Raw genomic sequence first — 24,525 nt, forward strand, 5'->3', positions numbered from 1 at the left:
TTATTAATATGTTAAATGTGTATAAAATGGGATAAAAGAAAATTAAAAACTGTATTAAAATTATTACAATAACCGTAAAACATTAGTCACCTAGCTATACTTTAAAATCTTTGAATTACCATATAAAATTAAGGTTTTCTTTTATTGTTACTAACGCATTACACTACTAATGACTATCGGTTGCTACCAGTGTACCAAATGGATAGGAGTTTAGCTCTGACTCGAACCAACCTTCTTCAACGCAAACAAACAAACATATTGGCGGCGTTTTTATTTACCTTTTATTTTGCGCAAAAATTAACAATGTCAATCACCCTAGATTTTAATGGTAAAAACATTGCGAAGGGAAAGGAATTGGCCTTGCACTTCTTGCCGGCCAAAATAAATGGCGATGGGGAAGCGAATGTGGATCATTACTTTAACAACTACACACGTGAAGCAACCGAATTTGGCAGTGGAATCCTGACGAACGCCTTGCGCGGATATCCTTTAATGGGAGAGAAGTTGAAAGTGCCCGAAGGATACCGCGGACTAGTTCTACAAGAAACAGAGAAGCCCATCAGCTATTCCTCCGACCGACAGTTGCGTCTTACTGGAGTATTCCAGGATTTTACTTTCTGGAACTACGACAAAGTGCCTTCCAATGGCGATCCCTACCGACAGGCCCTTTTCCAGGCGGATGTTGCTCAAGCTGTATGTTTACGTAGATGCTCGAAGTACACTAAATAACATATTTAATTTATTTAGCTGGCGCAGCCTATTACTGAAGACGATTTAGAAGCAGAAATTGCTCGCAATAAGGAAAATGCCAATGATAGCCCTTAGTTTTAATCGCGCTTACCGCGTGCTATTTATTACTCCAAAATCTAATCCAATACATATATATCTTCACAACTCGTACACTTCATCTGGTATAAAAGGGGATACTGATGTATAAATAGGTTATGCTTCACTCGTCAGCGTCCTCGAATCGCTCGTCGTCGTCGTCCAAACTGAGATTCTGCACGCCGTTGCGTCCCAGCGTCAAAGCATCCTCCTCCTCCATGGCCTCGTCCTCTAAGCCTCCGGCATCCTGCATAGGATCGCTGTCTTCCGAATCGCTGTCTGCCGAATCAGGATGTAGGGCCTGGCAAGTGGTCATGGCGCTGTACATAGTGTCCACGGTGTGAATATCGTCCGGAAGAAGCCAGCACTCTGTGACCTCTTCAAACTGTTCGTCTACGGCATCCTCGAAATTATCATCGTCATCGTGCTCATCGCTCCCATTTCCCTCGTCCACTTCCGCCTCCGAAACGCCGCCATTTCGACCATTTACTACCTGCTGGGGAGGACCTCCGTAGACGCCGTTCCACTCGACTTTGTGGTCGAGCATGAAGTAGATGCACTTTCTCGGATTCGAAGAGATGCCGTGCAGGCTCACCTGCTTCCACTCAATGGATATACCCTCCTGCAACTCAGCTGGCTGCCATGATAGCGTGCTAAAAAAAATGATAATAGTCACTTAAAAAGGTTTAAACAATAGAGAGCAATACCAGACGCCGGCAAAGCTCTGAAGCGCTCACTTTTGGGCAATGTAAACTGTGCCTTCGCCCACCACTTTGTCGCCTAGTTTCAGCTTGATATTGTTTGCCGTATAGAGCAGACCATGTTCCGGTGGGGAAACACGCATAATAAGAACCATTTTAATACAATTTAATGTACAATTTGTAAAAAGCGCGACCAAACAACAAATCTTGCCAAAAAAGCAGTGTTGAATGCCATTTTCTCGTCAACCTTTAAAAGTCTGGTAACAGTGGCAACAGCAAAGAGAGTAAGCTAAATACACTGAACTCTGGCAACACCCTGAGATATTTTACTCCTTTGCACTTAGAATCATCAGAACAGGTGTTTCAAAAGGACAACTTCTTTCTAAACGCTGTTTTATTTATAAATAGTGATTTATGGAAAGGTACAATTCTGTCATAAAAAGATAAAAACAAATACGCAATTGTGCTACCAGATCAGCGCGTATGATTTCCTCCCGAAGAGGTCATAATTTGGCGCTCTAGCCGCGGTCACACTGGTTAGGTAGCGTCTCGTTCAATTTTCAATTTTATCTGTTAAAATTCGCAAGAAATGTGATAAATGCGGAGTTATATACTCACGCAACAAACCTTCGACAATAAAACACTCCTAGAAACGAAAGCATTACGGGCAGAAGTGAAAGGAGTAGCCTTCGGATTTATGAAACGAACTTGTCATTGTCCTTCCCAACGTTGTTGTTATTTTCCTTATCCGGTGGCAGTCGTTATTATTGTTGTCGTTGTTCGTGGATATATACAGTGTTTACTCGATAGTTTCAACGGATACAGACACAGATTGCAAGGAAGCAACGATGGACACGGACCATGCGAACATAAATGATTTTAGGGATCGCGATCTGGCCACGCGCATGCGCCGCTGCAATTACGAAAAATACAAATCCCTGGTGCGCATGCACCTATCGTTTGAATTGGAGCTCAATACGGATGAGTAAGATGGATCATGTTCGTATATGCATGTTCATCACATTACTAACAATTGCCTTATATAGGTTTGATCTCCCCTGTCACGAGATCGTTTACGAGGACAAGGGCAAGCTGAAGAAGTGGAATCGTCTCTCCAAAAAACATCGCTTGGGACATGGATCATCTGCCACATCCTGTGCCGCCGGCTCCGGCAGCAAATCCGTCGGCAATAGTCCCACTGAGACTCTGCAGCAGCAAATTGATCCAGGATTCTTGATGCATCTGCAGGAACTTAAGGAGTTTCTAATGCTTGAGAAGAGTAAGTTGGCTGAATGTCTCAAAGTACGTTCATTAATTGATCCACTTTTGCAGATCTCACCCAGGAAGGCCTATTCCGCAAGGCTGGCGCGGTGTCCCGGCAAAACGAACTTCGAATGCACATACAGCACGACAAACCACTGAATTTAGAACTTGCCGGCTTCTCCGCTCACGATTGCGCAACCGTTTTTAAAGGTTTTCTGTCCGAACTTCCAGAACCCTTGCTTACGGATGCCCACTATCCGGCGCATCTCCAGATAGCCCCGCTCTGCCAGGCGCTCAATGGTCAGGCGACGGCCACTGCCGAGCGTCAACAACACCTACTTAACTCCGTGCAGCTGCTACTTCTCCTCCTACCCGAAGAGCATCGTGAACTCCTTCAGCACATTATAGAGATGCTGCATGCTGTGGCCATGCATGAGAAGAGCAACAAGATGAGCGCCGATAACTTAGCCACTCTCTTCACGCCCCACCTGATTTGCCCAAGGCAACTCCCACCCGAGGTGCTGCACTACCAGGCCAAGAAAATGTCGAGCATCGTGACCTATATGATTGTCCGCGGATTGGACATCTTCGAGGTTCCTGGAAAGCTGTCTACCGACATCCGGGCGTACTTTCTTGAGCGCAAAAGAAAGAAAACCATGTCGCCGGAACAAACGCTCGACGAGTCCATCTCGGACGTCTCAACGGTCAACACGGTGTACACTTTTGTAGACCGAGCCGCCACTGCAGCGGCTACCAATACGAACAATACGGACACGGAACTGGCGCAGCTTTATGCCCACATCCAGAGCATGCCGGAGTCCTCTAAGAAGCGGCGGTTGATTAAACAGTTCAACAAGCAAAATGGGCAGGGTAAATTAATTGATATCTTTAATGCTTTAATGCCCTCAAGCTCTGGGTCTTATGATTTGAATACTTCTGCTAGTAATTTCAAAATTACTTGAATTAAGGTGAAAGATTTTTTAAATCTGATAAATATAGTTAAAATTATACAAGTATGATGTTTAATTTCACATACTATAATTACAAATAACGAAATAATTTTTGAGAAAAAGTTAAAATTATTAAAAGTCGTTTTATCCCAGTTTAAATTTCAATTTATCCAAATTACTTATGATTTCATTTGATTAGGCACGCCGTTGCAACTGGTGGTAATGAATCGTTTGAAGAACAACGAGGCCACTCGAAGTGCCAAGTCTCTGGGTGATTCCATTAAGAAGCACATTTTCCACAAGAGTCTCATGTCGCGTACCCCAAAAAGGGTGCCACTCAGCATTCATTTGTCTAGTGGATCCGAGGTAAGTCCTGTATTTGGACTATGCATACTGCTGTTTTTTTAACTAACCGCATGCCTTTTTAATCCATCGCATGTTTATCGCCAGACGCCCAATATGTCGCATGTGAAACCGCCCAAGATGCGGGTGCTTTTTCAGAGTCCCACGCCACCCACACCCACCTCATCGACCATCACCAGCGTCAGCCTGGCCACTAACCCTCGGCATCAGCTTCAGAAATCCATCTCATCTACTTCCCTCAAGATCGAATCATCGTCCTCGGACAGCAACTCTAGCTGTGCGACCAACGGTACTATCTCTGCTCCAGTGAGTCGACAGCAATCTAAAGAATCACCTTCGAATGGGGGAGCTGCTGTTAGCGGTCAGGACCTGGATGAGATCGATGCCGATTGCTGCGTGACGCCTTTGAAGATCATGTCTGCAGTTGCAAAGCAGCTAATTGACAAGAAGAGCGTTGCTTGGGACGAGCATCGACTGCTGGAGATTGAGGAGTACTCGAACCCTTCTACGCCCGTCCAGCAATCGACGCGCTACAAGTCGGAGCCTAATCTCTCAAGTATCGTACCACAGGTGGACGCAGAGGAAGAGGACGACGGTGCACTGACGCCCATTATGGAGGGTGCCAGTACTATGGTAGCAACCAGCAGCCATATGGGCAGATCAATAACCCGAAAATTGATGAAGGGCGTTAGCATGGGTAATCTCAGATTCCCATTCAGCACTCCGGAGACAACCAAACGACTGGTACGAAGTGTTTCTGCCACGCTAAGGAGGCGCCCCAGTGGCGAAGAAGGTAAGCCCTGCCCATTGGCAGCGGATGCACCTCTTCTGGAGGATGTAGACGATAGCGATGAAGACGACGACCATCGTGGGGAGGTGGATGAGGAGGACGATGATACACTTTCAGAAAACAATGGCAGCTCCAATGAGCTGCCCGCCATGAGCCTGGGCTACCAGCAGATACTACAGAGCAGTGTGTACCGCAACATGGATCTCATTACGAGCACACCAGCTCTACATATGGGTCGCCGTTCCATGTCGCCCATTACCAAGTCGACTCAACGTATGCCTAAGGCGATGCAGGTGCGATAAAAATCGAATAACTTACATTTAATGTTTACATGATAACAAAAATAGCGGAATTGGTTATTTTGCCCAAAAAAGCTATTTCTAATGTCACGTTAAGATGGTGCGCATCGTCACTATGTGGACTGCCATCTACAGTGAATATATCCTGCTATTTAGGACAAGTGATCCTACTATTTCCTGATAATTACAGCACATTTTTTTTTACATTGTAGGAATCTATTATGACTCCCCGCTCCCGAAAACCGGTGATGCTACTTACTGCCTTAGCTGGCAATGGCGACAAGCAGCTAAATCTGAGCTTTGCAGAGCAAGATGAGCAAGATTCGATTGGTAGCACGCCGACCAAGCAGCTTGAGCCACCTTCGTTGCACAGCGAGGATGCCACTTCATTGGGAGGATATGCGGATATCCTAGGGCAGCAGCAGAGCTTTGCTCTCTTTAACCCCAGACAGCGGACGACCAGCAGTAGCAACAGCAATGAAGACTCTAAGCCCTCAAACGCCTTATCCAGTGATTTCAAGTGAGTGTTGGTCAGAGATCTTATTTGAGCAAAGTTTTGACATTATGATTCTATAATCCCCAGGGAATATTTGCTGACGCGCAGTGTCCTTACCGCCAGTCCGGCGGACTTATCGTTTGCCAGTCGTTCCGATGATTTCGGTGGCGCCAGCACAACCCAGGACATCGACGACTTGGACGAGTCCGATCTGAGCCCCAGTCTACTCTACTGCCTGGACGGAAATGAGCCAACTTTGGCCTCACCCTATGGCAACAGCAACGGCAGGAAGCGATCGGCAGGCACACCCTTAAAGTCTACGCTAATTACTGACCTTGACGCGGATAACAAGGAGAACATTGAGAACCTACAGGAGGAGCACTCGCGCACCAAAAAGTTGCTAATTACTTCTCCCGAGAAGTATCCGGGTGAAACGGCCCTCTAGCTTTAAATCGAGCTTTTCGCACACCTATGTATTTTCATAATCTAACGTTAAAACCGTTGTACGGTTTTAAAAAATAATCTCTTATCAAAATATTTAAGAAAAAGTCTGCTTCCGTAAAAAAAATGTTTTTGGTACGACACGTTTTAACTTGGCCGCGTTCTAAAGCTTAGCATAAGTTCTACATTTTAAATGCATGCCTCAAAAATTAAAAGGTACATATATAATTATATATAATCGGAAAATAATCGGTGGTTTATTGGAAGGGCTTAAGCTGTAAATAAGTTAACTGTGAGGGTTGGTGCAGTATTAACTAATAAGTAGTATAATAATACTTAAGATTATTGAATGGTAAGGAAAGAGAACACAGTCGCATGTAATAAGATTTTGCAATTTCAAGGTGGGGACGGATTAGTTCAAAGGTTTTAAAATTGCTTGTCCTAAAAACGTTATTCGCACAGCTGTCCCACAATAGATGTTCACCTTATCCAACACAGCTCGCACTTCCCTCAACGACAGCCAACACTGACTTAATAGTAATCAGCTGTTTTTTGTTGATAGCTTCGAGGAAAACACAATTTTTTTGACAAAAATATATTTATATTAGGATTACCCAGAGAAATTATACAACGAAATGGGAACCTGGGTGCTGGAGGTGGCCAAGATGGGCATGTACATGGCCTTTCCTGTGACGCTGTTCCACTTGTTCAACCAGCCGGAATACTTTGAAGAATGGGTGACCAAGAAGAAGCGAGAACTTTATCCGCCGGAGAGCAAAAGCCACCACGAGGAGCTGCAGCGCGCGATCCGTGAACACCACGCCCAGCACGACGCCAAAATGATGCGTGCTATGGAAGAGGTGGAGGGCAAGCAGAAAAAGTAGATAACTCATTGCCACCTGCTAGTCCTGCTAAACCCATGTTATATAACCGGGTGCAAGCAAACAACCGATGCTCCGGATGGAAGTGACTAACTGCTCTGTAACGACGTAATAAAAACTTATTGTATTCAACCGAACAACACTCGAATCCCGATAAGTGTTTACCACTGTAAATCATCAGGAAATAACCATGATGCGGCTCCAGGGGATACTTGAAGTGCATTTGGAGTCCCATGTCCATTATCTGGCGAAAACAGCTCGATTGCAGGCCAAGAGCACTCAGTGTGGGGTGGCTTGATAAGGCCATTACATGAGCATTGACACGGTTGAATGTGGATTCCAAAAGAAGAGGGGGCAACTTGAAATCGCTAAATTTGTTATATTCTGTCAAATAATCGACCCGGTAAATGCTTATCTACGGCCGAGCCCGCTCTGCAATGCACGCCTATCAGAGGAGTCCTCGAATCCGTTCGGTTGGCCATCAACGGTTCCATCCAGTTCGCTGATAACCGATAGAGCCGCTTGACCGCCAGGTGACCGTTGCGACTTAAGTGTACAGGTATTCCGCGATTTTGTCACAGTTTGGGGTCCAATCTGGATCGATTCAGTAGCGGATTCCATACATGTGTTTTGGGCGTGATGCGATGCGATGTTGGTTACGCCAAAGATTAGATGCACTCCCCCCGATTTACGCTCATTTAATTATTTTTTAGAGTCTGTCGTCTGTCTCCGCTATTATCTGCTTTTCACACGGCAGCGCCGAATCAATTGTGCCGTTTATAACAAAATACCGGAAAGGTTTAACTTAATCAAGCCGAAGATTGGGTACTCTCAATTGGGATGAGATTGGTTAAAAGTATCCCAAGAACATTTAAAGCGTGCAGATAGTAAATATGTACGTAATCATTTGTGATTAGATACCTCGGTAATCTTTATGTTATCTTACTGTCAGTGAAATGATTTTATTTGAAATAAACCAATCTTCAAAAGCATAATATTTATCTAAAATGTCAATCAAATTTAATGCTTTAAGTGATACACTCGTCACCTGCACACGTCGTACAAAATTAAGGGAGAATGCTTACGCAAATTTAAATAAATTAGTATACACTTTCAAGTGCCTTTTCTATGTTTGTATAAAAGATCAGATTTATTTATCATGTTAACATGTTTCAATAACATAATTTTTAGCAAACCTATTCATAGATTTATTTTCTACACCATCTTGCTTAACAGCTATTTAGTGCGTTTTACACAGTAGTTTGTTTAAAGAATTAAATGTCAATTGGAACCATAATTACATCCAAAACATAACTACCCATAGGAATTTAAAAGTAAAGATGATGAAGCATTTATTATGAAACTCTTCTCATTCGGGGGACCACCTCGTTTCACAGAACTTCGAGCGTACTCCAATCCCAATCCCAAGGGCTAGTGGGCAGACTTCGCCGCAGGGCATATTTTCGGGTAATTATAGAAGCTCTTAATTGCTACAACATGTAGAAACATATGTTGTTGGTGTAGGCGGACGTTTAATTAGCTGCTTTGGCTTTCATGTGATTTTGGGCACTCTCAATGACGCTGTGCCTCCTATCATCCGTCACCTGGGTCTGTGGGTGAAACTATAGGGAACTGATTTACGGCTATGACTTGCGGTGCTTGACTTTCTCGGTCGACTTCGCTGCTTTAGTTATCGCATGAAAGGCGATTTTTCCAGCGTAATAACGGTCGCGTGGCGAATTCAGTTCGATTCCGGCGATCGAGAAGAAAACACCTATACGAAGTAAACCCAAAACACCTTCGCCATGTCCAAGGGTTCTGTATTGCCACAGTATATTGCGGGCTTGTCGGCCAGCTTTGGTGCCCTCTGCATGGGGGCCTCAATCGGTTGGTCCTCGCCCGTGGAAAACATGATATCGGTGAACACGGACTATGGGTTTCCCATTAGCTCCAGTCAATTCGGATGGATATCCTCGCTGCTGACCCTCGGTGCCACCGTGATCTGTATTCCCATTGGATTTGCCATCGATTGGATCGGAAGAAGACCCACTATGTTGGCTTTAATTCCACCGTATATGGTCGGCTGGGTGCTGATGCTGTTCGCCAAAAACGTGACCATGCTGTACTTCGGACGATTCATCCTTGGCATGTGCGGCGGTGCCTTCTGTGTGACTGCTCCCATGTACTGTACAGAGATTTCCGCAACGTCTCTTCGAGGTACCATCGGATCCTTTTTCCAGCTGCTGATTGTGTCGGGCGTGTTGTACGGCTATTTGGTGGGAGCCTTTCTGCCCCTGCTCATCATCAACATCCTGTGCGCCATTCTGCCCGTGATCTTCGCCATCGTGCACTTCTTCATGCCGGAATCCCCCGTCTACCTGGCCATGAAGGGACGTAACGATGACGCAGCCAAGGCTTTGCAGTGGCTGCGGGGCAAGGATGCCGATATCGATGACGAGCTTAAGGAGATCCTGGACGAGTCCCAGAAGCAGATTGATATGCCAAAGGTTAGTTAACATTCCGCTAATTATCAATCAAAATCGGTCGATGTTAAACACAAGGAGACCTTGGCCAACTTTATTATGGGTTCACAGTGTTTTAACAGTTTTATTACTTTTTCGATTATAACAAATTCGGAAGTTATATTCTTACCCTGATAAAAGAAACGTTGTAAATTCAAAAATAACAAATTGCATTTAAATATTTTCAGTCAGTAAGGATTTTAATAGCTTCAGATATGTGAAAATTACATTTAAGCCTACGACTTTTTAAAACAAAAGTTATTTAACGAAATAATGCTTCAATTATGTTTTCTTGATTCAAGAAACTTCATATTTAATCATGCAACTTAAAATGTTAAACTGAAAGTATTTTGTATTGAAACCACGTGTGAACACAACGATTTTGATCTCCATTTGCTGTAATTTATTTATTTCCACTATTCCATTTGTAATCAGTGTAGCAGATACTACTTATCATACCCAAAAAATACATTGATTTGGTTTTGTTTATGTAATCTTATAATATACAAGATGAAAATTAGAAAAAAGCTCACCTGCTTTTATTTTCATTGCAGGTCAACATTCTGTCCGCCCTTCGTCGCCCCATCGTCCTGAAGGGTCTTGGAATCGCTGTGCTTCTACAGGTCTTCCAACAGTGGACGGGAATCAACGCAATCCTCTTCTATTCCACCTCCATTTTCGAGGATACGGGCTCTAATATAAGTGGCAGCGATTCCACGCTTATTATTGGAGTCACCCAAGTTACTAGTACGCTGGTTGCCGTGGCCATTATCGACAAGGCTGGCCGTCGCATCCTGCTTGTGATCTCCGGCATCCTGATGGCCGTGTCCACTGCTCTGATGGGCGTCTACTTCCAGCTCAAGGAGAGCGATCCAGGCTCAATGGACAACTTCGGTTGGCTGCCGATCAGCAGTATCTGCATATTCATTGTCTTCTTTTCGATTGGATTCGGACCGGTGCCGTGGCTGGTGATGGCGGAGCTCTTCTCGGAGGACGTGAAGAGTGTGGCAGGATCGATTGCCGGCACCAGCAACTGGCTGTCGGCCTTCATGGTCACGCTGCTCTTTCCAATCCTCAAAAGCGCGATCGGAGCTGGTCCGACCTTCTGGATCTTCACTACGATCGCGGTCCTCGCATTCTTCTACTCGCTGTTCTTCGTTCCGGAGACCAAGGGCAAGACGATAATCGAAATCCAAGACATGCTGTCCGGAGGAAAGGGTGTCAAGAGTGAGGACGAGAGCCAGACGTGAGGGTGACGCGTAGTCGTAGTCGTAGCGATACTTTTTTATATTCTTCTTAAGCCAATAAGAAAATGTTATGTGTAAGAAGTAACGATCATAATCAATAAAGTAATACAAATGTGTATATAAACATCAGAATTTTTGTACATTTCCGTACATTTCTGTCTGTAGTTTAAAGAGTATCAATAGTACTGCGTTCGAAAAATGTAATTATGTTGCAATTTGTCGCAGTAATTTTTTTCGAGATTTAAGTGATAAGGAAACAGAATGTAAGGAATAGGGTTGTTGATAATATATCAAAGTATCAATATATCGATATTTTTTTCTGAAAATTGTGTAGTCTAAATGTGTAGTCTGTGACGCACGAAGCTGAATGACTGACACACATATGTACATATAACACAACGAGTCTTCCTAAAATCACTTAACTCGAAGTATTGGAAATAAGTAGCATTAATTTATATAAACACAATCTGTATTATCTGTATTAGATATTGAATATCCAGTTAAATAAGAAACATGAAGTTAATAAGAAACATTTATATTTTTATTTTGGGGAAATAAAAAAATTTATTTGAAAAAAAAATATAGAATATATCAAATATATCGATATTTTTTATGATATTTTAAATATTATCATCATTTTTTGATAAAAAAAATATCATCGATACGATATTTTTTTAATATCACGACATTCCTACTAAGGAAGCCCTGCATAGTGCGACCAGCTCGTGGCCGAAAAACAATTCTCATGAAAAACATCTCTAGGAAGAGAGATTTATTGCCAATCAGCTAATTGCCACCCTACCGTTTTCCATCTTAATATTGAAAGCCGGGAAAACACACTATTACAATCTGCGAAAAGGGATATATTTGGAACTGGCCACGTCAGCAAAGTCAAGCAAAATCAAGGAAAACCCAGAGGATTCTGTAACCATGAGCGGCGATATGGAGGAGGTGGTAGTAAAGGTAATATATTTGCTTCCTTAACCGCACCATTTAACCATAATCCATAAAATCCTGTCCAGCCTCGCAACTATCAAAATCGCTTGGTTGACCACCTAACGAAGCACAATGGCATTGTCTACCTGCCCACAGGATCTGGGAAAACGTTCGTGGCCATTCTGACCATCAAGCGCTTCTCCCAGGACATGGACAAGTGAGTAACGAATAGAGTTTGAGCATGAGAACTACATACATACATGTGTTACTTTTATCTCATTTGCTTACATTGCCCAGACCCTTGGAAAATGGTGGAAAGCGGGCGTTGTTTATGTGCAATACTGTGGAATTGGCCCGTCAACAGGCGGTGGCTTTGAAGCGGTACACTAACTTTAAGGTTGGGTTTTATGTGGGCGAGCAGGGAGTGGACGAATGGACGCGCGGCCAATGGAGTGATGAAATTCGAAACAACCAAGTGAGTATAGCGGAGTGATTACGTTCGAAATAAACAATCATAATACATACATATGTATATACTTATGTATGCGAAGCAATTGCGTACGCCACACGAGTTGAAACATTTAAGATCAGCATTTTTATAGCCACGTAGGATCGGGTTTCGCAAGTCGTCATGTTCATTTCCTCAATATTTCTTAAGAGTTCTCCTAATCAATTTGAAAATTTCATGGGCATTTGTGACATTAATTTTACATTGGTTAAATCCGTGTTCCAGGCTTCGGTGTACTTCGAGAAATATTTGTAGTTAATATCAATACAATCCTTCCACAATTAAACCCACATTTGCCAGGTTTGCTTCTAAACTGATTTCCTATTGGCAATCACTTAACAGGTTTTAGTTGGAACGGCCCAGGTGTTTTTGGACTTATTCACCCAGATGCACTTGGCTCTAAGCTCCGTAAGCATCGTGATTATGGACGAGTGCCACCACGGCACTGGTCGCCACCCGTATCATGAGTTCATGCGATTATTCCTCTGCGCTGAGAATCATAAGGCGCTGCCTCGCGTAGTCGGCCTCACCGGGGTGCTATTGAAGGGAAATGAGATTAACCAAGTGGCCAAGAAGCTCAAGGAGCTGGAGACCACTTATCGGGGAAACATTATTACCGTGTCCGATACCGAAGAGATGGAAAACGTGATGCTGTAAGAGGAGCGTATTTGTATATTTATTTGCTTAGTTTTTCTACAACTGTGTATTCTTTTCAGCTACTCCACCAAGCCCAAGGAGTACCTGATTACGTATCCAAGTCAAGAGCGAGTGTTCATGGTTACGCAGTCAATAAATTCACAAATTACACAGTTCTTTGCGACCTTAGACCTCATGGATATTGGCGTTCAACCGGTACGAAGGTCAAAGTCGTTACAATCCTGTCGAGATCCGCAGAAGAAGAGCTCGGTAAAGCAGCTGTTTAATGACTTCCTGTTCCAGCTGCAAGAGTACGGCATCTATGCAGCTTCCATAGCCATCATCTCGCTGATTGTCGAGTTCGATCTAAAGAGGCGACAGGCCGAGACGCAAAGCTTGAAGCTGATGCACAGGACGGCCTTGTCCTTGTGCGAAAAAATTCGTCACATCCTGGTGCAAAAACTTCGAGACATGACGGATGAAGACGACGATCCTGACGACAAGGTCAACACTGAGGACGTAATTCTTTCCTTCTCCACCCCGAAGATGCAGCGATTCCTACAGTATCTAAAGAAAACCTTTGCTAATAAGGATCACAAAGATATCTCCTGCCTGGTCTTTGTTGAACGCCGCTACACCTGCAAGTGCATTTATGGCTTGCTGCTCAACTTCATCGATTCAACGCCTGAGCTGCGAAACGTGCTCACTCCCCAATTCATGGTAGGCCGCAACACTATTTCCCAAGACTTTGAAGGCGTCATGGATAGAAAGAATCAAAAAGCGGTAGGTGTTGCAGTTGCTTTAAAACTTTAACAAGAATATTAGCCATACTTGTTGAAATTTAAAAAGAAAATGTGTTGACCTTCTCGCAGGCCATTCAAAAGTTCCGGGAAGGTGAAGCCAATTTGATGATATGTTCAAGCGTGCTAGAAGAAGGCATTGATGTGCAGGCCTGCAATTATGTCTTGATTCTTGATCCGCTTAAAACCTTTAACATGTACGTGCAGACAAAGGGTCGAGCTCGTTCCCCTAATGCCAGTTTCGTGTTGTTCGCCTCTGAGCTGGAAGAGACAAAGATTTCCAAGCAAATCAGTCAGTACCGGACAGCGCACGCTGAGATTGCCGAATATTTAAAATATAGAGTTCTGGAACGATTTGAGCCAGAAATGTACGAGGTCAAACAGCACTTTCAGGACGTTATTCAGCCGTTTATCAATAAACACGGTGCCGTGTTGCTTCCCAGCGCTGCCCTGATCCTATTGCATCGCTATTGCCAGACAATGCCCACGGATGCTTTTGGCTTTGTAATCCCCTGGATCAATTTATTGCAAGAAGATGAATGTATAAGACTATATGGTGACTGTGCCAGGTCAAAGTACGTAGTTTCGATCAAACTGCCCCTAAATTCCAGGCTAAAGGACATAATTTATGTAAAATAAATTTGATTTTAAATGACAAAATCAAGTAGCCTTAATTGCTAACATTTTTTTAGAGTGATCCCATGGACAACGCTAAAGAAGCCAAAATGTCTGCTGCCTTCAATGCGTGTAAGCTACTCTACAACTTGGGAGAGTTAAACGAGAGATTCCTGCCCATAACAATGAAGGAGCGAGTAGCTGCTATTGCTGACGTTCATTTTGAGCACTGGAAGAAGTATGGCGATGATGGTCGGTTCCCAAGAATTCACATAACGTCTGTTTACTTATCTTAATATTTAATCCACAGTGACTGCGATAGAGCGCAAGGAAAACGTTAAAACGGTACCTAACTACAGGACCAACTGTCCGGCGGAGTTTTACGACGCACGTCCGCGGGTTGGTGAGCTCTGTTATGCCTACGAGATATTTTTGGAACCTCAGTTCGAATCATGTGACTACACGGAACACATGTATATAAACCTCCAGACACCGAGAAACTATGCTATATTGCTGCGGAACATGCTACCCCGCCTTGCAGAGATGCCACTGTTTAGCAATCAGGGTAAGCTGCTCGTTCGAGTGGCTAATGAACCACTTAGAGTAGTTATCGAGAACACCGAGCAGCTGGAACTGCTCCATCAGTTTCACGGAATGGTATTCCGCGATCTTTTGAAGATCTGGCAGCCGTTCTTTGTGCTGGATCGTCGCAGCAAGGAGAACTCCTACCTTGTAGTTCCTCTCCTACTAGGTGCCGATCAACAGAAACGCATTGACTGGCCACTGGTGACCAAATTTCAGAGATTGCCGCAAGCCGAAAAATCCAGTGTACTGCAACGCAAGCAACAAACTGCTCCCCGTCCTGAAGACTTTGAGGGAAAAATTGTGACCCAATGGTATGCTAATTTCGAGACGAAACGCATGGTGGTTACAAAGGTGCACCGTGAACTAACACCGTTAAGTTTCATGGAAAAGAACCACCAAGACAAGACCTACTACGAATTTACCATGTCAAAGTACGGCAACCACATTGGTGATGTTGTGCACAAGGATAAGTTTCTGATCGAGGTCAGAGAACTAACAGATCAGCTCAATTTCTACGTTCAAAATCGTGGAAAATCGTCCGCGCAGAGCAAGGCTAGGGCCAAAATTATTCTGATTCCGGAGCTATGCTTCAATTATGAATTTCCTGGGGATTTATGGCTTAAGCTGATCTTCCTACCCAGCATTTTGAACCGCATGCACTTCCTTCTCCACGCGGAGGCCTTACGCAAGCGATTTAATACGTATTTAAACCTCCACATGCTGCCGTTTAATGGAATAGATTACATGCCCAAACCACTGGAAATCGATTTTTCGCTGAAGAGGAATGTCGACCACCTGGGCAATGTCATACCAACTGAGGATGTCGAGGAGCCGAAGTCGCTTCTAGAACCAATGCGCACAAAGTCTCTTGAGATGTCCAAGGGCAGTCTGGAAATAACAGAGCTAGAAAATTCCTGGCAACAGTATATGGAGCCGGTGGATCTGTCGCGGAAACTTTTGAGTGTGCTTCCCGTGGAGCTGGACTACTACTATAAGTTCAGCATAGGTGAGGTGGCTAAGATGGAGAAAATAGAGTTTCAAGATAAGGAGTACTGGACAGAATCTCAGTTCAAGATGCCCAAGGGCAATATTTATGACAACGGAACTCCGACCAAGACCAACGCAAACCTCGCAGCTTTGATGCCAGAGAGTCCGACTGTTCAAGGGGCGGTAAAACCACTGGCCATTTTGCAAAAAACTGTTTCCGGAAAACATATAACGCCCGCGGAACAGGGCGAATTTTTGGCTGCAATCACTTCCTCGGGCACCGCGGATGTTTATGACATGGAGCGCCTAGAGATTCTGGGCGATTCCTTCCTAAAACTGAGTGCCACACTCTACCTGGCCAACAAGTATTCGGATTGGAATGAGGGCTCTCTCACACAGGTCAAGTCCATGCTCGTGTCTAATCGAAACCTGTTGTACTGCCTCCGCGACACGGATATTCCCAAAAAGATCAGCACCGTTCTGTTTACGCCTAGATACACATGGCTTCCGCCCAGCATCAGTTTGCCCCACAATGTTCTAACCTTGTGGCGAGAAAATCCTGAATTGGCGAACATGATAGGCCCACACAATCTCCGTGACTTGGCTCTCGGCGAAGAGGAGTCCATGGTGAAGGGCTACTGCAACGATATCAACTACAAAAGCTTCGTGGAGGGATGTCGAGCGAATGCGCAGTCCCATCATGCGGGGGCCGACTTTTCTGCCGAGGTGAACTTCTGCGTGGGACTGGTCTCGATTCCCGACAAGGTGATAGCCGATACCCTTGAGGCGCTATTGGGCGTGATTGTTAAGAATTACGGACTGCAGCATGCTTTCCGAATGCTAGAGTACTTCAAGATTTGCCGGGCCGATATTGGCAAGCCCCTTACTCAGTTACTGGACCTCGAACTAGGCGGCAGCAAGATGCGGGCGAATGTGAATTCTACAGAGATTGACGGCTTCCTCATAAATCACTATCATTTGGAAAATAATCTGGGCTACACATTTAAGGATCGGGGATATTTGCTGCAGGCCCTCACCCATCCGTCGTATCCCACTAATCGCATCACCGGGTGCTATCAGGAGCTGGAATTTATTGGCGACGCCATACTGGACTTTCTAATCTCTGTCTATATTTTTGAGAACAATACCAACATGAATCCTGGCGCTCTCACAGATCTGCGTTCCGCTTTGGTCAACAATACAACGCTTGCCTGCATATGCGTGAGGCATCGATTGCACTTTTTTATCCTGGCGGAGAACGCAATGCTTGCCGAGTCCATATCTAAATTCGTGCATTTCCAGGAGAGTCAGCGTCACAGGGTGACCAATCATGTGCGCATTCTGCTCGAGGAAGCTGATGTTCAACCGACTTCGCTGGACTTGGATGACTATCTGGATATGACTGAGTTGAATAATGCACTGAAATCCATTTCTCAGGAAGAGCAAAATGACCAACCAAGGGGTGAATTCAACATGTCCACAAACGTGGATGTGCCAAAGGCATTGGGGGATGTTCTGGAGGCTCTTATTGCAGCTATTTACCTGGACTGCCGAGATCTCCAACGCACTTGGGAAGTAATTTTTAATCTCTTCAAGCCGGAGCTTCAGGAGTTCGCGCGCAACGTGCCAATCAATCCTATACGCCAGCTCATGGAGCACAGGCATGCGAATCCCTTGTTCAGCTCGCCCATTGTCGAAGAGGACAAAGTGATGGTTAGCTGTCAGTTTACCTGCATGGAAAAGTCGATCAAGGTGTACGGATTTGGGAGCAATAAGAAGCAAGCCAAGCTAGCGGCTGCTAAGCATGCCCTTCAGAAGTTAAGCAAATGTGACGCCTAATATGATGGTTCTATATCAGTCGAGTTTTCCCTTACGCTTGCCTGGGATTTATTCTAAGCTATCTGGCTTTGAAGAAATCCTTTGCATTTATACATTTATAGCGCCAGCGATTATTCAAATTAAATAGTTATTTTACATAGCTTATATACATAATTTTTATTTTTGTTAATTTTCTATACATGTGTATCATCATGTGATTATCACCATAAATGGTCAAAATCTTTTAAGACTAAAAAATGGGCCCATTCGGAAATGTGTCTTTTTCCCGCATTCAATGCGGATAATACAATAAATTTTGTAAAATACAAAAGAATTTAATTTAAATTTTCTGGTAGCTTTATTCGAAGTTAAAATGTTCGTTACTTGTTAAAAGCGAAATATAAGAGCCTCCCAAATTTAAATCTTTAAAATTAAATACCTAAGGTATGGTCGCAATAAATTTTTTGATACATTTGCATTTATCATTTTGCGTTTTTATTTACCGCGTGTATGCTTCAATTAGATTTACAATCGGCAACGTCGTCAACGACGTAGCACAACTTATTTACATTAAAAATGCCGAGTGCATTCTCTTCACCCTCCAGATCCGATCTATGTGCCTATAGCCATACATCCTTTGCTGCTCGAGGGCTCTAGTGCTTCACGAATATAGTGCTTTCAAATTATAGTAAGTAACATTTGGGGTAGACCCGAAATCATGGGCTTTCGAAATGGTAATTAGTTATGTTAAAACAAATCGAAGAGCTTACATTTGGAATGATTAATCTAGCAAGACAAAATACGTTCTAATAAAGTGGACAAGTACACAATACAACTAAAGGGAAATACGAATGCGCATTCCGGGTTGAGATTAAATGGAGATAAATCAGCACAACTCATTCGGCTTAAACGCGACAGGTGCAATCCGGCTTATTGATGCTGCGCTGTCGTGTCTGTAAGTTACGGAGGGCAGCTCCGCCATACTGGATGCCGCTACCGATGCGCTCGGGATCCAGCTCTCCGGTCTCAATTTTGGCCAGGATGGTCTTTGAGCACTTGAGGAAGGCCTCCTCTACATTCTCTCCAGTCTTGGCGCTCGTCTCCAGGAAGATGAGCTCTGCAGCGACAAAGAGACTTAGATTGACGATAGGGAATTGATAGATAATCCTGTCAAACATACCGTTCTCTTGGGCAAAGGTACTTGCCTCCAGAAAGGTCACATCACGCGCCTCCTCCAAGTCCTTTTTGTTGCCCACCAAAAGGATCACAATGTTGGGGCTGGCCAGGGTACGAGCATCATTCAGCCAGTTTGTCAAAGCATTGAAAGAGTCCCGCGAAGTGGCGTCGTAGACCAGAAGAGCTCCGGCAGCTCCGCGATAGTATGATCTGGTTACCGATCGGAATCTCTCCTGCCCGGCCGTATCCCATATCTGTAGCTTCACCGACTTGCCGCCCACGTTCACAATCCGGGAGCCGAACTCCACTCCAATGGTGTGCGAACTGTCGTCTTTGACTGATGATTGTATAAAATGCATTTAGGGTCTATTAGTATCAGGATGTAAAATTTTTTAGGCTTTCCAACTTACACTTGCTCTCGATGAAGTGATGCAACAGACAACTCTTACCACTGCCAGCACTGCCAATTATCAGGAACTTGAACAGGTAATCTATGTGATTGCCGAGCACCCGAAATAATTAGTAACAATCATTAATTAGTTAGTTGTGTGGTGACAAACCGTATGTTTCCGACATTGTTTTTGTTCCTCTTCTGCGTAGTTGTCTTCTTTGTTTGTTTTGGTTTTTGGCCTGTATTCTGGATTATCGGATTGCTGGTGCGTATGGGCACCAGAAAGTGCGCAGGACACGATCAAAACTCGCAATATCCGTCGATGAGGGAGCCTTTGAACAATTAAGAAACCAAAAATTACCTTAAAATCTCTGACTCTGCTCAGTTCAGTAAGAAAGTTCGTTACAAACGCGAAAATACCAAGAGCGGGTGTGACCAGCTCGTTTAATATATGATTCATAATGAAATTGGAATTTTGTTTACTTTTAAAATATTTCCAAACATTATGCCAAATATATGCAAATTCTCGAAAGCTAAAAATATAAACGAAATATTAAAGGTTTATTATTTTTTTCTACAAATCCTCGGATCGTCACTAAATTCTTATACATATATACAAGTTAAAAGATAATCCATCCGGGCACTTATGTATGTACATATGTAGTTTATTTGTCCTTTTGTTTTTCCGGTTCGTAATCTTGATAGCAATTAATGGGATCCTTGGCCGTATAAACTGAGTATGCCAATTTGCTGCCCTTGAAGTTCTGTAAAATTACACCAGAAAGGGAAAAATACTTAAAATTTACAATTATGATAGGCACTATCTGCCCTACCTTCATATCGCCAGATATCAGAATCCACAGGAAAACGAACACCGCCGGTATCACAGTGGATACGACAAACAGCTGGAAAGTGTTGAGTTCCTCAAAAACAAATATTTTCATTTTAATTTCGTAATTTTGGATCAGTTCCTTGCGAATGGAGGTTTTTGTTGAGGACTAGTTGTTGTTCTCACGTAGGCCGCACAGAGTTGTCACACCTCGCAGTTAAAGGTTTGCGCAAACCTACGGTCACACTGCAGTGGTATTATTTAGGAAATTCAAAACTATTGCATTCATTGTGAATCTTTTGGTGCAAGAGAAAAGTAATTAAATCGACAAGAATGGCTTTCCGCATACCTTTTGGCAAGAAGCACGCTGAGATCGCAAGTTCCTTGTGAGTATATGATGTCGTGCTTCATTCTGCATCAAGGATTCATAAGGATTCCCACACTCTTACTGCTACCAAACCACACATTGCATAACCATCCAGAGAACTTAACTAGTTTCCTTTGATTCTAAGCATCCGATCTGGTGCCGGATTCGGAGGAGCTGCTGGCCTGGCCGTGCTCTACTACACCGACTGGAAGCTGGTCCTGCAGTACGTGCCCATCTACGGATCCAAGTTCGAAAAAAGCGAGTAACCTTGCAATAGTTGAATCCACAGTTAGCCTCGATGTTTTGCTTGGTGAATAAAATAAGTTAAAACGACCAAAGGATATTACTGTATATCGTATATTAAAAATAACTTCGCAGAGGGCACAAGGATCGGTTAGATTATTTTTCTAGCTAACTAATCGCTAGGGCTTAAGTAACTGTTCCCTAAGTTTTACATGGCTAGCCTATTTTGATTGAGCATTGTAAAAAAAAGTACAACGCTGGGCTGCCCATTCGGGTGGAAGAGTACAAAACGTTTTCTTTTTTGAAAAGAGAAATGGAGATTGCGAATTGGAAGCCCGAATATAGACTGACGATTGAATCTTTTTAGACAAATAATTTGGAATTTCGCTTGATAAATTCTAGTTTGACCAATATAGTCTAACAATCCGGTTCAACAAAGGAGGCGGGGAACAGTCCGGTTTTGTGAGTACGGGCATGGGTGCCCTTGTACCAGCCGTTCTTCTGCTTCCGCTGGACGTAGATGATGTCGCCCAAATGTAGCTCTAGTTCGATGTCGCTGTTTGGTGGATACGGCACAATGCAACGGAAGCGACTACGATAAAAGGTTACATTAGTATTTCTTTAAGCTCACAATAATGTATTGTAACACCTACCTTTCCCTCGTGCAGTAAGGAGACTTGGTGGTGGCGCTGGCCTTTATGGCCGCCTCCGTGATAATATTGCTGCTGGGACTCAGCACATGACTCGCATCTAGGCTGTGCGACTTCCGATGGCTGGGTGCAATGATCATATTCGCATGCAACTGGGATTGCGCTCCTCCCCCAGGAATCGCCTGCTGCTGACTACCTGCGCTGTAGGCCAGGGAGGAAGTAGGAGGTGGCGGCGACGCGACATTGCTGTACATACTGCGAAATGTAGCTGCATCTAATGATTGTCTCGCGCTAAATTAAAATCGAAAAGTTAGTTAAGTTATAAGCCTTTAATTAAGCTAATCTAACCAAATCAAGTGAGGACGATCCTTGTTTCCTTTCACGCGTTGCGATCCGTACGAGAAGCTGTTTGTGGAAGCAGGAGGCAGTTGCTTGGGGAGAAACTGCTTTTGTTGTGCCACTGTTTTTGCTGCTGGAGTTTCATTGAGTGGTTGACTGTGCTGCAGTTGACTGGGGCACGAACCGGATCTAAAGATATAAAAAACAAAACAAACAAACTTTTATTCTTGTCTTTGAGGACAACTCATTATTGCTGCTCTTACCTCACATGTACTGGGTGCAATTTGGCTGATGGGTGGTTTGTTGTAGATTCCACATTTGTGCTGATAACTTCTTTGGGAGCTTGCTGCAGGGACGCTCCCGGAGATTTGGAGCGTGTTTTCATATGAGTTAATCGCCTCATAAGTCCTACTGCTCCAGATGAACTGCTGCTCGTAGTTGAGGCTGTGGCCGTTTCAGGCTTGGGCTCAGACTTTCTGCTAAACAGTGCTTCCACTGGTTTCGACCAAACAGAGCAACTGTTGGTCGTGGCGGTGGCCTGCTGCTGACGAGGTGGCAAATCCGGTGGTTGCACGGACAGCATGTTGTTGAGTCGCACATCTGGTGGCACTGAATGCTGCTGTGTGTGTGCCATCTGGGCATCTGCGTTTTGGGGAACATATTTCCATTGATGCATTAACTGCTGCTGGTCGCGGGTGCGTAGGGGCGTCAGGTAGTTGCCTGGGAACACTCCAGTAATATCCAACCAGTTTTTTCCCTTGAACCAACCGTCCACACATCGTTCGGTCACAATGTAAACACAGCCCTTTTTTAATTCCAGCTCATCCGTTTGGCGTGGTTTGTATGGAAACAGAGCTAAGTATCCCCAGGGCAAACTAGGTGGCATGTGCTGCTGAACAGTGGTCTTAAGCACTCGCGAGGACTGCGGGGCGGATGTGGGTTTCGGAGCTGATGAGTTGGAAACTTCCAAGCGACTTAGTTCATGGGGAAGGCTCAGAATTTCAGCGGAATGGCGGTTCGTCTGCAGCAAACTCAATGGAGCTCCCCCTCCCAGCAAAGCATTCAACGAGTGACGTTTTTCCTTTGCTCCCTTGTCACGGAAACGAACAGACGCCGACCCGGAAGCTTCTACATGTTGGGGCGAATTCGGCAGTGAGGATTGGTGATTCGGACTGCAGTTATTTGAGCTGGATGTGGAACTTGAAGTACTGCTGGCCGGCGTAGAGTTGGAGGATCCCGAACTGGATTCTGTGACCACGGTGGGATCAATTACTGGAACCGGAGGAAGCGCCCGCTGCCCCTGCTGCTTCGGTGGATGGCACAATGGATGGGTGTGAAGCCCGCTGTCCAGCAGCTTTTTGGCAGCTGCATTCAGCTCAACGAATGCTATTGGAAAGATTCCGATGGTCTGGCCAATTCGTCCTTCTGCCCAATTATGATCAACTCGGCGCATTACATGTATTACTGTGCTTTTCTTAAATTCGAGGCATCCCTCCTCGTCGTTGGGCCCCATCTTAAAGTCATACATGGCGATGCATTGCGGCATGGGCAGCGGAACCGATACCTTTACGTAGTTGATGGGGAACGTGCCCTCCTGACCATTCGCTTGCCCCACAAACCAGTTGTTGTCGATGCGATGCTTGATTAATATCAGATCTCCTTTTTTGAACTTTAGATCGGTGGCTTCACCGGAGGCGAAGTCGAAGAGCGCATAGGCATGGGGGATTAGAAACCGACGTTGCTTGTGGCGAGGCGGCTGCTGAGATTGCTGATGTGACTGCAGCTGAAGTAGTTGGTTGCCAGGCGGGGCCACTGATTCTGGTGGCGGCTGAGTTTTGAGCCTCTCCGGCTGCGTTTCAGTCTCTTCTCCCTTTTCTTCGCCTTTGCCAGCTGCTGCATTTTGTTTCATGCCTGTGTGAATGAGAGATAGTGTGTTTAAAGTTAGGTAAAGATCAGGTAAACACCACGTTCAATTGCCAAAGCCACTCTACCGCACTTATAAAGTCAAGCATTCTTTGATATTCAGCGTAGGCTTTTGTGACTAGTTGAGGTTGGTGTGGGCGTAGCTGTTACCTTCTAAGATTCGCATCAGCAAGACGTTTGGAGGCAGTTCATCGATTTTGCAAGAGACCAGGATGCGGCACTCCGGGCATCGCAACTTGTGCTGACTGGCCACAATGTCCTTATAGGATGATGAAATTATTCAGGTTATACGATATATAAAGAAAACCCACTACAATTACTCACCTGCAAGCATTTGCGGCAGAAGGTGTGCTGGCATGGCAGCACCTTCGATGTGGTGTCCAGTCGCTCAAGACACACGGAGCACTCCAACAAGTCGTTTAGCGTGTGCTCGTCCATCTTGCTAGTATGCAAAATCTCAAGGATGGTCACTATTTGAATTTCGTGGAGGGCCACATTCCAAAAACACACACACATGCAGGGGCTGGCACACGCATACGCAATCCCAAGTCGCGCTTTGGGAATAAATGTTGCTCAAATGCTAAACACTACTAATCGCTATGGGTCGTTCGAAATGCTTTTCTTCACATTATCTCTTCGTTGAAATAGGCAGCATTTTATCTTAAATTTTTAAAGTTTGCTAAGTGCAGCCGAAGCTCGTGGCCAAGCGGATACAAATATACATAGGCACACGGATATAAAACCAGCTTGCTACTTAAACACAGTGGTGGTCATAAGTATATGCCTAATAGAATCGGTAGTTTCGCATTTATTAGCCTAAGAATGGCTAAGATTGTTCGAAACATTTTTAAAAATCACTTTAATTGCAAAAAAGTATTTTAAGCCCATATGTACCCATGTTACAGATGCATTCAATAAATGCAAATAATTTTAAAATTGTTCCC

General features: G+C 44.3%; 10 protein-coding genes across 10 annotated transcripts; 6 read left to right on the forward strand and 4 right to left on the reverse strand.

Moving 5' to 3' along the window:
• The first annotated feature begins 174 nt into the window (after positions 1–174).
• Positions 175–900, forward strand: LOC6546750. Its single transcript, XM_001974507.3, has 2 exons — positions 175–693; positions 748–900. Exons 1-2 carry the CDS (start codon positions 199–201, stop codon positions 823–825), a joined length of 573 nt encoding a protein of 190 aa, XP_001974543.2. The 5' UTR covers positions 175–198; the 3' UTR covers positions 826–900.
• Positions 822–1,796, reverse strand: LOC6546749 (methylosome subunit pICln). The gene is made up of 2 exons (XM_001974506.3): positions 1,563–1,796; positions 822–1,478 (listed from the first exon to the last, which is right to left on the reverse strand). The coding sequence occupies exons 1-2, from the start codon at positions 1,679–1,681 to the stop codon at positions 950–952; spliced, it is 648 nt and encodes a 215-aa protein (XP_001974542.1). The 5' UTR covers positions 1,682–1,796; the 3' UTR covers positions 822–949.
• A 4-nt stretch (positions 1,797–1,800) lies between these two features.
• Positions 1,801–6,364, forward strand: LOC6546748. Its single transcript, XM_026981134.1, has 7 exons — positions 1,801–2,511; positions 2,573–2,805; positions 2,859–3,659; positions 3,939–4,105; positions 4,190–5,185; positions 5,404–5,711; positions 5,775–6,364. Exons 1-7 carry the CDS (start codon positions 2,375–2,377, stop codon positions 6,130–6,132), a joined length of 3,000 nt encoding a protein of 999 aa, XP_026836935.1. The 5' UTR covers positions 1,801–2,374; the 3' UTR covers positions 6,133–6,364.
• A 254-nt stretch (positions 6,365–6,618) lies between these two features.
• Positions 6,619–7,146, forward strand: LOC6546747 (protein PET100 homolog, mitochondrial). The gene has a single exon (XM_001974504.3). It carries the CDS (start codon positions 6,764–6,766, stop codon positions 7,010–7,012), a length of 249 nt encoding a protein of 82 aa, XP_001974540.1. The 5' UTR covers positions 6,619–6,763; the 3' UTR covers positions 7,013–7,146.
• A 1,575-nt stretch (positions 7,147–8,721) lies between these two features.
• On the forward strand, positions 8,722–10,910 carry LOC6546746 (facilitated trehalose transporter Tret1-2 homolog). The gene is made up of 2 exons (XM_001974503.3): positions 8,722–9,516; positions 10,086–10,910. Exons 1-2 carry the CDS (start codon positions 8,815–8,817, stop codon positions 10,779–10,781), a joined length of 1,398 nt encoding a protein of 465 aa, XP_001974539.1. The 5' UTR covers positions 8,722–8,814; the 3' UTR covers positions 10,782–10,910.
• Positions 10,911–11,463: 553 nt separating this feature from the next.
• On the forward strand, positions 11,464–17,991 carry LOC6546745 (endoribonuclease Dicer). The gene is made up of 8 exons (XM_001974502.3): positions 11,464–11,741; positions 11,801–11,931; positions 12,012–12,189; positions 12,565–12,875; positions 12,939–13,641; positions 13,731–14,288; positions 14,351–14,525; positions 14,584–17,991. The coding sequence occupies exons 1-8, from the start codon at positions 11,709–11,711 to the stop codon at positions 17,682–17,684; spliced, it is 5,190 nt and encodes a 1,729-aa protein (XP_001974538.1). The 5' UTR covers positions 11,464–11,708; the 3' UTR covers positions 17,685–17,991.
• Positions 17,992–18,141: 150 nt separating this feature from the next.
• Positions 18,142–19,680, reverse strand: LOC6546744 (ras-related protein Rab-4B). Its single transcript, XM_001974501.3, has 4 exons — positions 19,400–19,680; positions 19,250–19,330; positions 18,844–19,176; positions 18,142–18,780 (listed from the first exon to the last, which is right to left on the reverse strand). Exons 1-4 carry the CDS (start codon positions 19,413–19,415, stop codon positions 18,569–18,571), a joined length of 642 nt encoding a protein of 213 aa, XP_001974537.1. The 5' UTR covers positions 19,416–19,680; the 3' UTR covers positions 18,142–18,568.
• A 100-nt stretch (positions 19,681–19,780) lies between these two features.
• LOC26526360 lies at positions 19,781–20,217 on the reverse strand. Its single transcript, XM_015157302.2, has 2 exons — positions 20,064–20,217; positions 19,781–19,994 (listed from the first exon to the last, which is right to left on the reverse strand). Exons 1-2 carry the CDS (start codon positions 20,172–20,174, stop codon positions 19,896–19,898), a joined length of 210 nt encoding a protein of 69 aa, XP_015012788.1. The 5' UTR covers positions 20,175–20,217; the 3' UTR covers positions 19,781–19,895.
• A 61-nt stretch (positions 20,218–20,278) lies between these two features.
• On the forward strand, positions 20,279–20,767 carry LOC6546743 (cytochrome b-c1 complex subunit 10). The gene is made up of 2 exons (XM_001974500.3): positions 20,279–20,445; positions 20,572–20,767. Exons 1-2 carry the CDS (start codon positions 20,393–20,395, stop codon positions 20,690–20,692), a joined length of 174 nt encoding a protein of 57 aa, XP_001974536.1. The 5' UTR covers positions 20,279–20,392; the 3' UTR covers positions 20,693–20,767.
• A 1-nt stretch (position 20,768) lies between these two features.
• On the reverse strand, positions 20,769–24,523 carry LOC6546742 (E3 ubiquitin-protein ligase SH3RF1). Its single transcript, XM_001974499.3, has 6 exons — positions 23,906–24,523; positions 23,732–23,840; positions 21,922–23,569; positions 21,668–21,847; positions 21,323–21,610; positions 20,769–21,261 (listed from the first exon to the last, which is right to left on the reverse strand). The coding sequence occupies exons 1-6, from the start codon at positions 24,095–24,097 to the stop codon at positions 21,087–21,089; spliced, it is 2,592 nt and encodes an 863-aa protein (XP_001974535.2). The 5' UTR covers positions 24,098–24,523; the 3' UTR covers positions 20,769–21,086.
• Between the last annotated feature and the right edge of the window lie 2 nt (positions 24,524–24,525).

The sequence above is a fragment of the Drosophila erecta genome, unplaced genomic scaffold, assembly GCF_003286155.1.
Source record: "Drosophila erecta strain 14021-0224.00,06,07 unplaced genomic scaffold, DereRS2 tig00000092-arrow-pilon, whole genome shotgun sequence".
In the NCBI taxonomy this organism is placed as follows: domain Eukaryota; kingdom Metazoa; phylum Arthropoda; class Insecta; order Diptera; family Drosophilidae; genus Drosophila; species Drosophila erecta.

Bases quoted from the DNA above. Each gene is read 5' to 3' on its own strand.
- LOC6546744 (XM_001974501.3), bottom strand. The intron at 19,177-19,249 runs GTAAGTTGGAAA...TACAATCATCAG, and splicing joins TCACTTCATCGAGAGCAAGT to TCAAAGACGACAGTTCGCAC. The intron at 18,781-18,843 runs GTATGTTTGACA...TTGTCGCTGCAG, and splicing joins TACCTTTGCCCAAGAGAACG to AGCTCATCTTCCTGGAGACG.
- LOC26526360 (XM_015157302.2), bottom strand. From the start codon at position 20,174: ATGAAAATATTTGTTTTTGAGGAACTCAACACTTTCCAGCTGTTTGTC. The intron at 19,995-20,063 runs GTAGGGCAGATA...GTAATTTTACAG, and splicing joins TGATATCTGGCGATATGAAG to AACTTCAAGGGCAGCAAATT.
- LOC6546747 (XM_001974504.3), top strand. From the start codon at position 6,764: ATGGGAACCTGGGTGCTGGAGGTGGCCAAGATGGGCATGTACATGGCC.
- LOC6546748 (XM_026981134.1), top strand. From the start codon at position 2,375: ATGGACACGGACCATGCGAACATAAATGATTTTAGGGATCGCGATCTG. The intron at 3,660-3,938 runs GTAAATTAATTG...TCATTTGATTAG, and splicing joins CAACAAGCAAAATGGGCAGG to GCACGCCGTTGCAACTGGTG. The intron at 4,106-4,189 runs GTAAGTCCTGTA...GTTTATCGCCAG, and splicing joins ATTTGTCTAGTGGATCCGAG to ACGCCCAATATGTCGCATGT.
- LOC6546742 (XM_001974499.3), bottom strand. From the start codon at position 24,097: ATGTGTGTGTGTTTTTGGAATGTGGCCCTCCACGAAATTCAAATAGTG. The intron at 23,841-23,905 runs GTGAGTAATTGT...TCATCCTATAAG, and splicing joins TCTGCCGCAAATGCTTGCAG to GACATTGTGGCCAGTCAGCA. The intron at 23,570-23,731 runs GTAACAGCTACG...TCATTCACACAG, and splicing joins GCTGATGCGAATCTTAGAAG to GCATGAAACAAAATGCAGCA.
- LOC6546746 (XM_001974503.3), top strand. From the start codon at position 8,815: ATGTCCAAGGGTTCTGTATTGCCACAGTATATTGCGGGCTTGTCGGCC. The intron at 9,517-10,085 runs GTTAGTTAACAT...TTTTCATTGCAG, and splicing joins AGCAGATTGATATGCCAAAG to GTCAACATTCTGTCCGCCCT.
- LOC6546749 (XM_001974506.3), bottom strand. From the start codon at position 1,681: ATGGTTCTTATTATGCGTGTTTCCCCACCGGAACATGGTCTGCTCTAT. The intron at 1,479-1,562 runs GTGAGCGCTTCA...CATTTTTTTTAG, and splicing joins ACAGTTTACATTGCCCAAAA to CACGCTATCATGGCAGCCAG.
- LOC6546743 (XM_001974500.3), top strand. From the start codon at position 20,393: ATGGCTTTCCGCATACCTTTTGGCAAGAAGCACGCTGAGATCGCAAGT. The intron at 20,446-20,571 runs GTGAGTATATGA...TTTGATTCTAAG, and splicing joins GCTGAGATCGCAAGTTCCTT to CATCCGATCTGGTGCCGGAT.
- LOC6546745 (XM_001974502.3), top strand. From the start codon at position 11,709: ATGAGCGGCGATATGGAGGAGGTGGTAGTAAAG. The intron at 13,642-13,730 runs GTAGGTGTTGCA...ACCTTCTCGCAG, and splicing joins ATAGAAAGAATCAAAAAGCG to GCCATTCAAAAGTTCCGGGA. The intron at 14,526-14,583 runs GTCGGTTCCCAA...TTTAATCCACAG, and splicing joins GAAGAAGTATGGCGATGATG to TGACTGCGATAGAGCGCAAG.
- LOC6546750 (XM_001974507.3), top strand. From the start codon at position 199: ATGGATAGGAGTTTAGCTCTGACTCGAACCAACCTTCTTCAACGCAAA. The intron at 694-747 runs GTATGTTTACGT...TAATTTATTTAG, and splicing joins AGGCGGATGTTGCTCAAGCT to CTGGCGCAGCCTATTACTGA.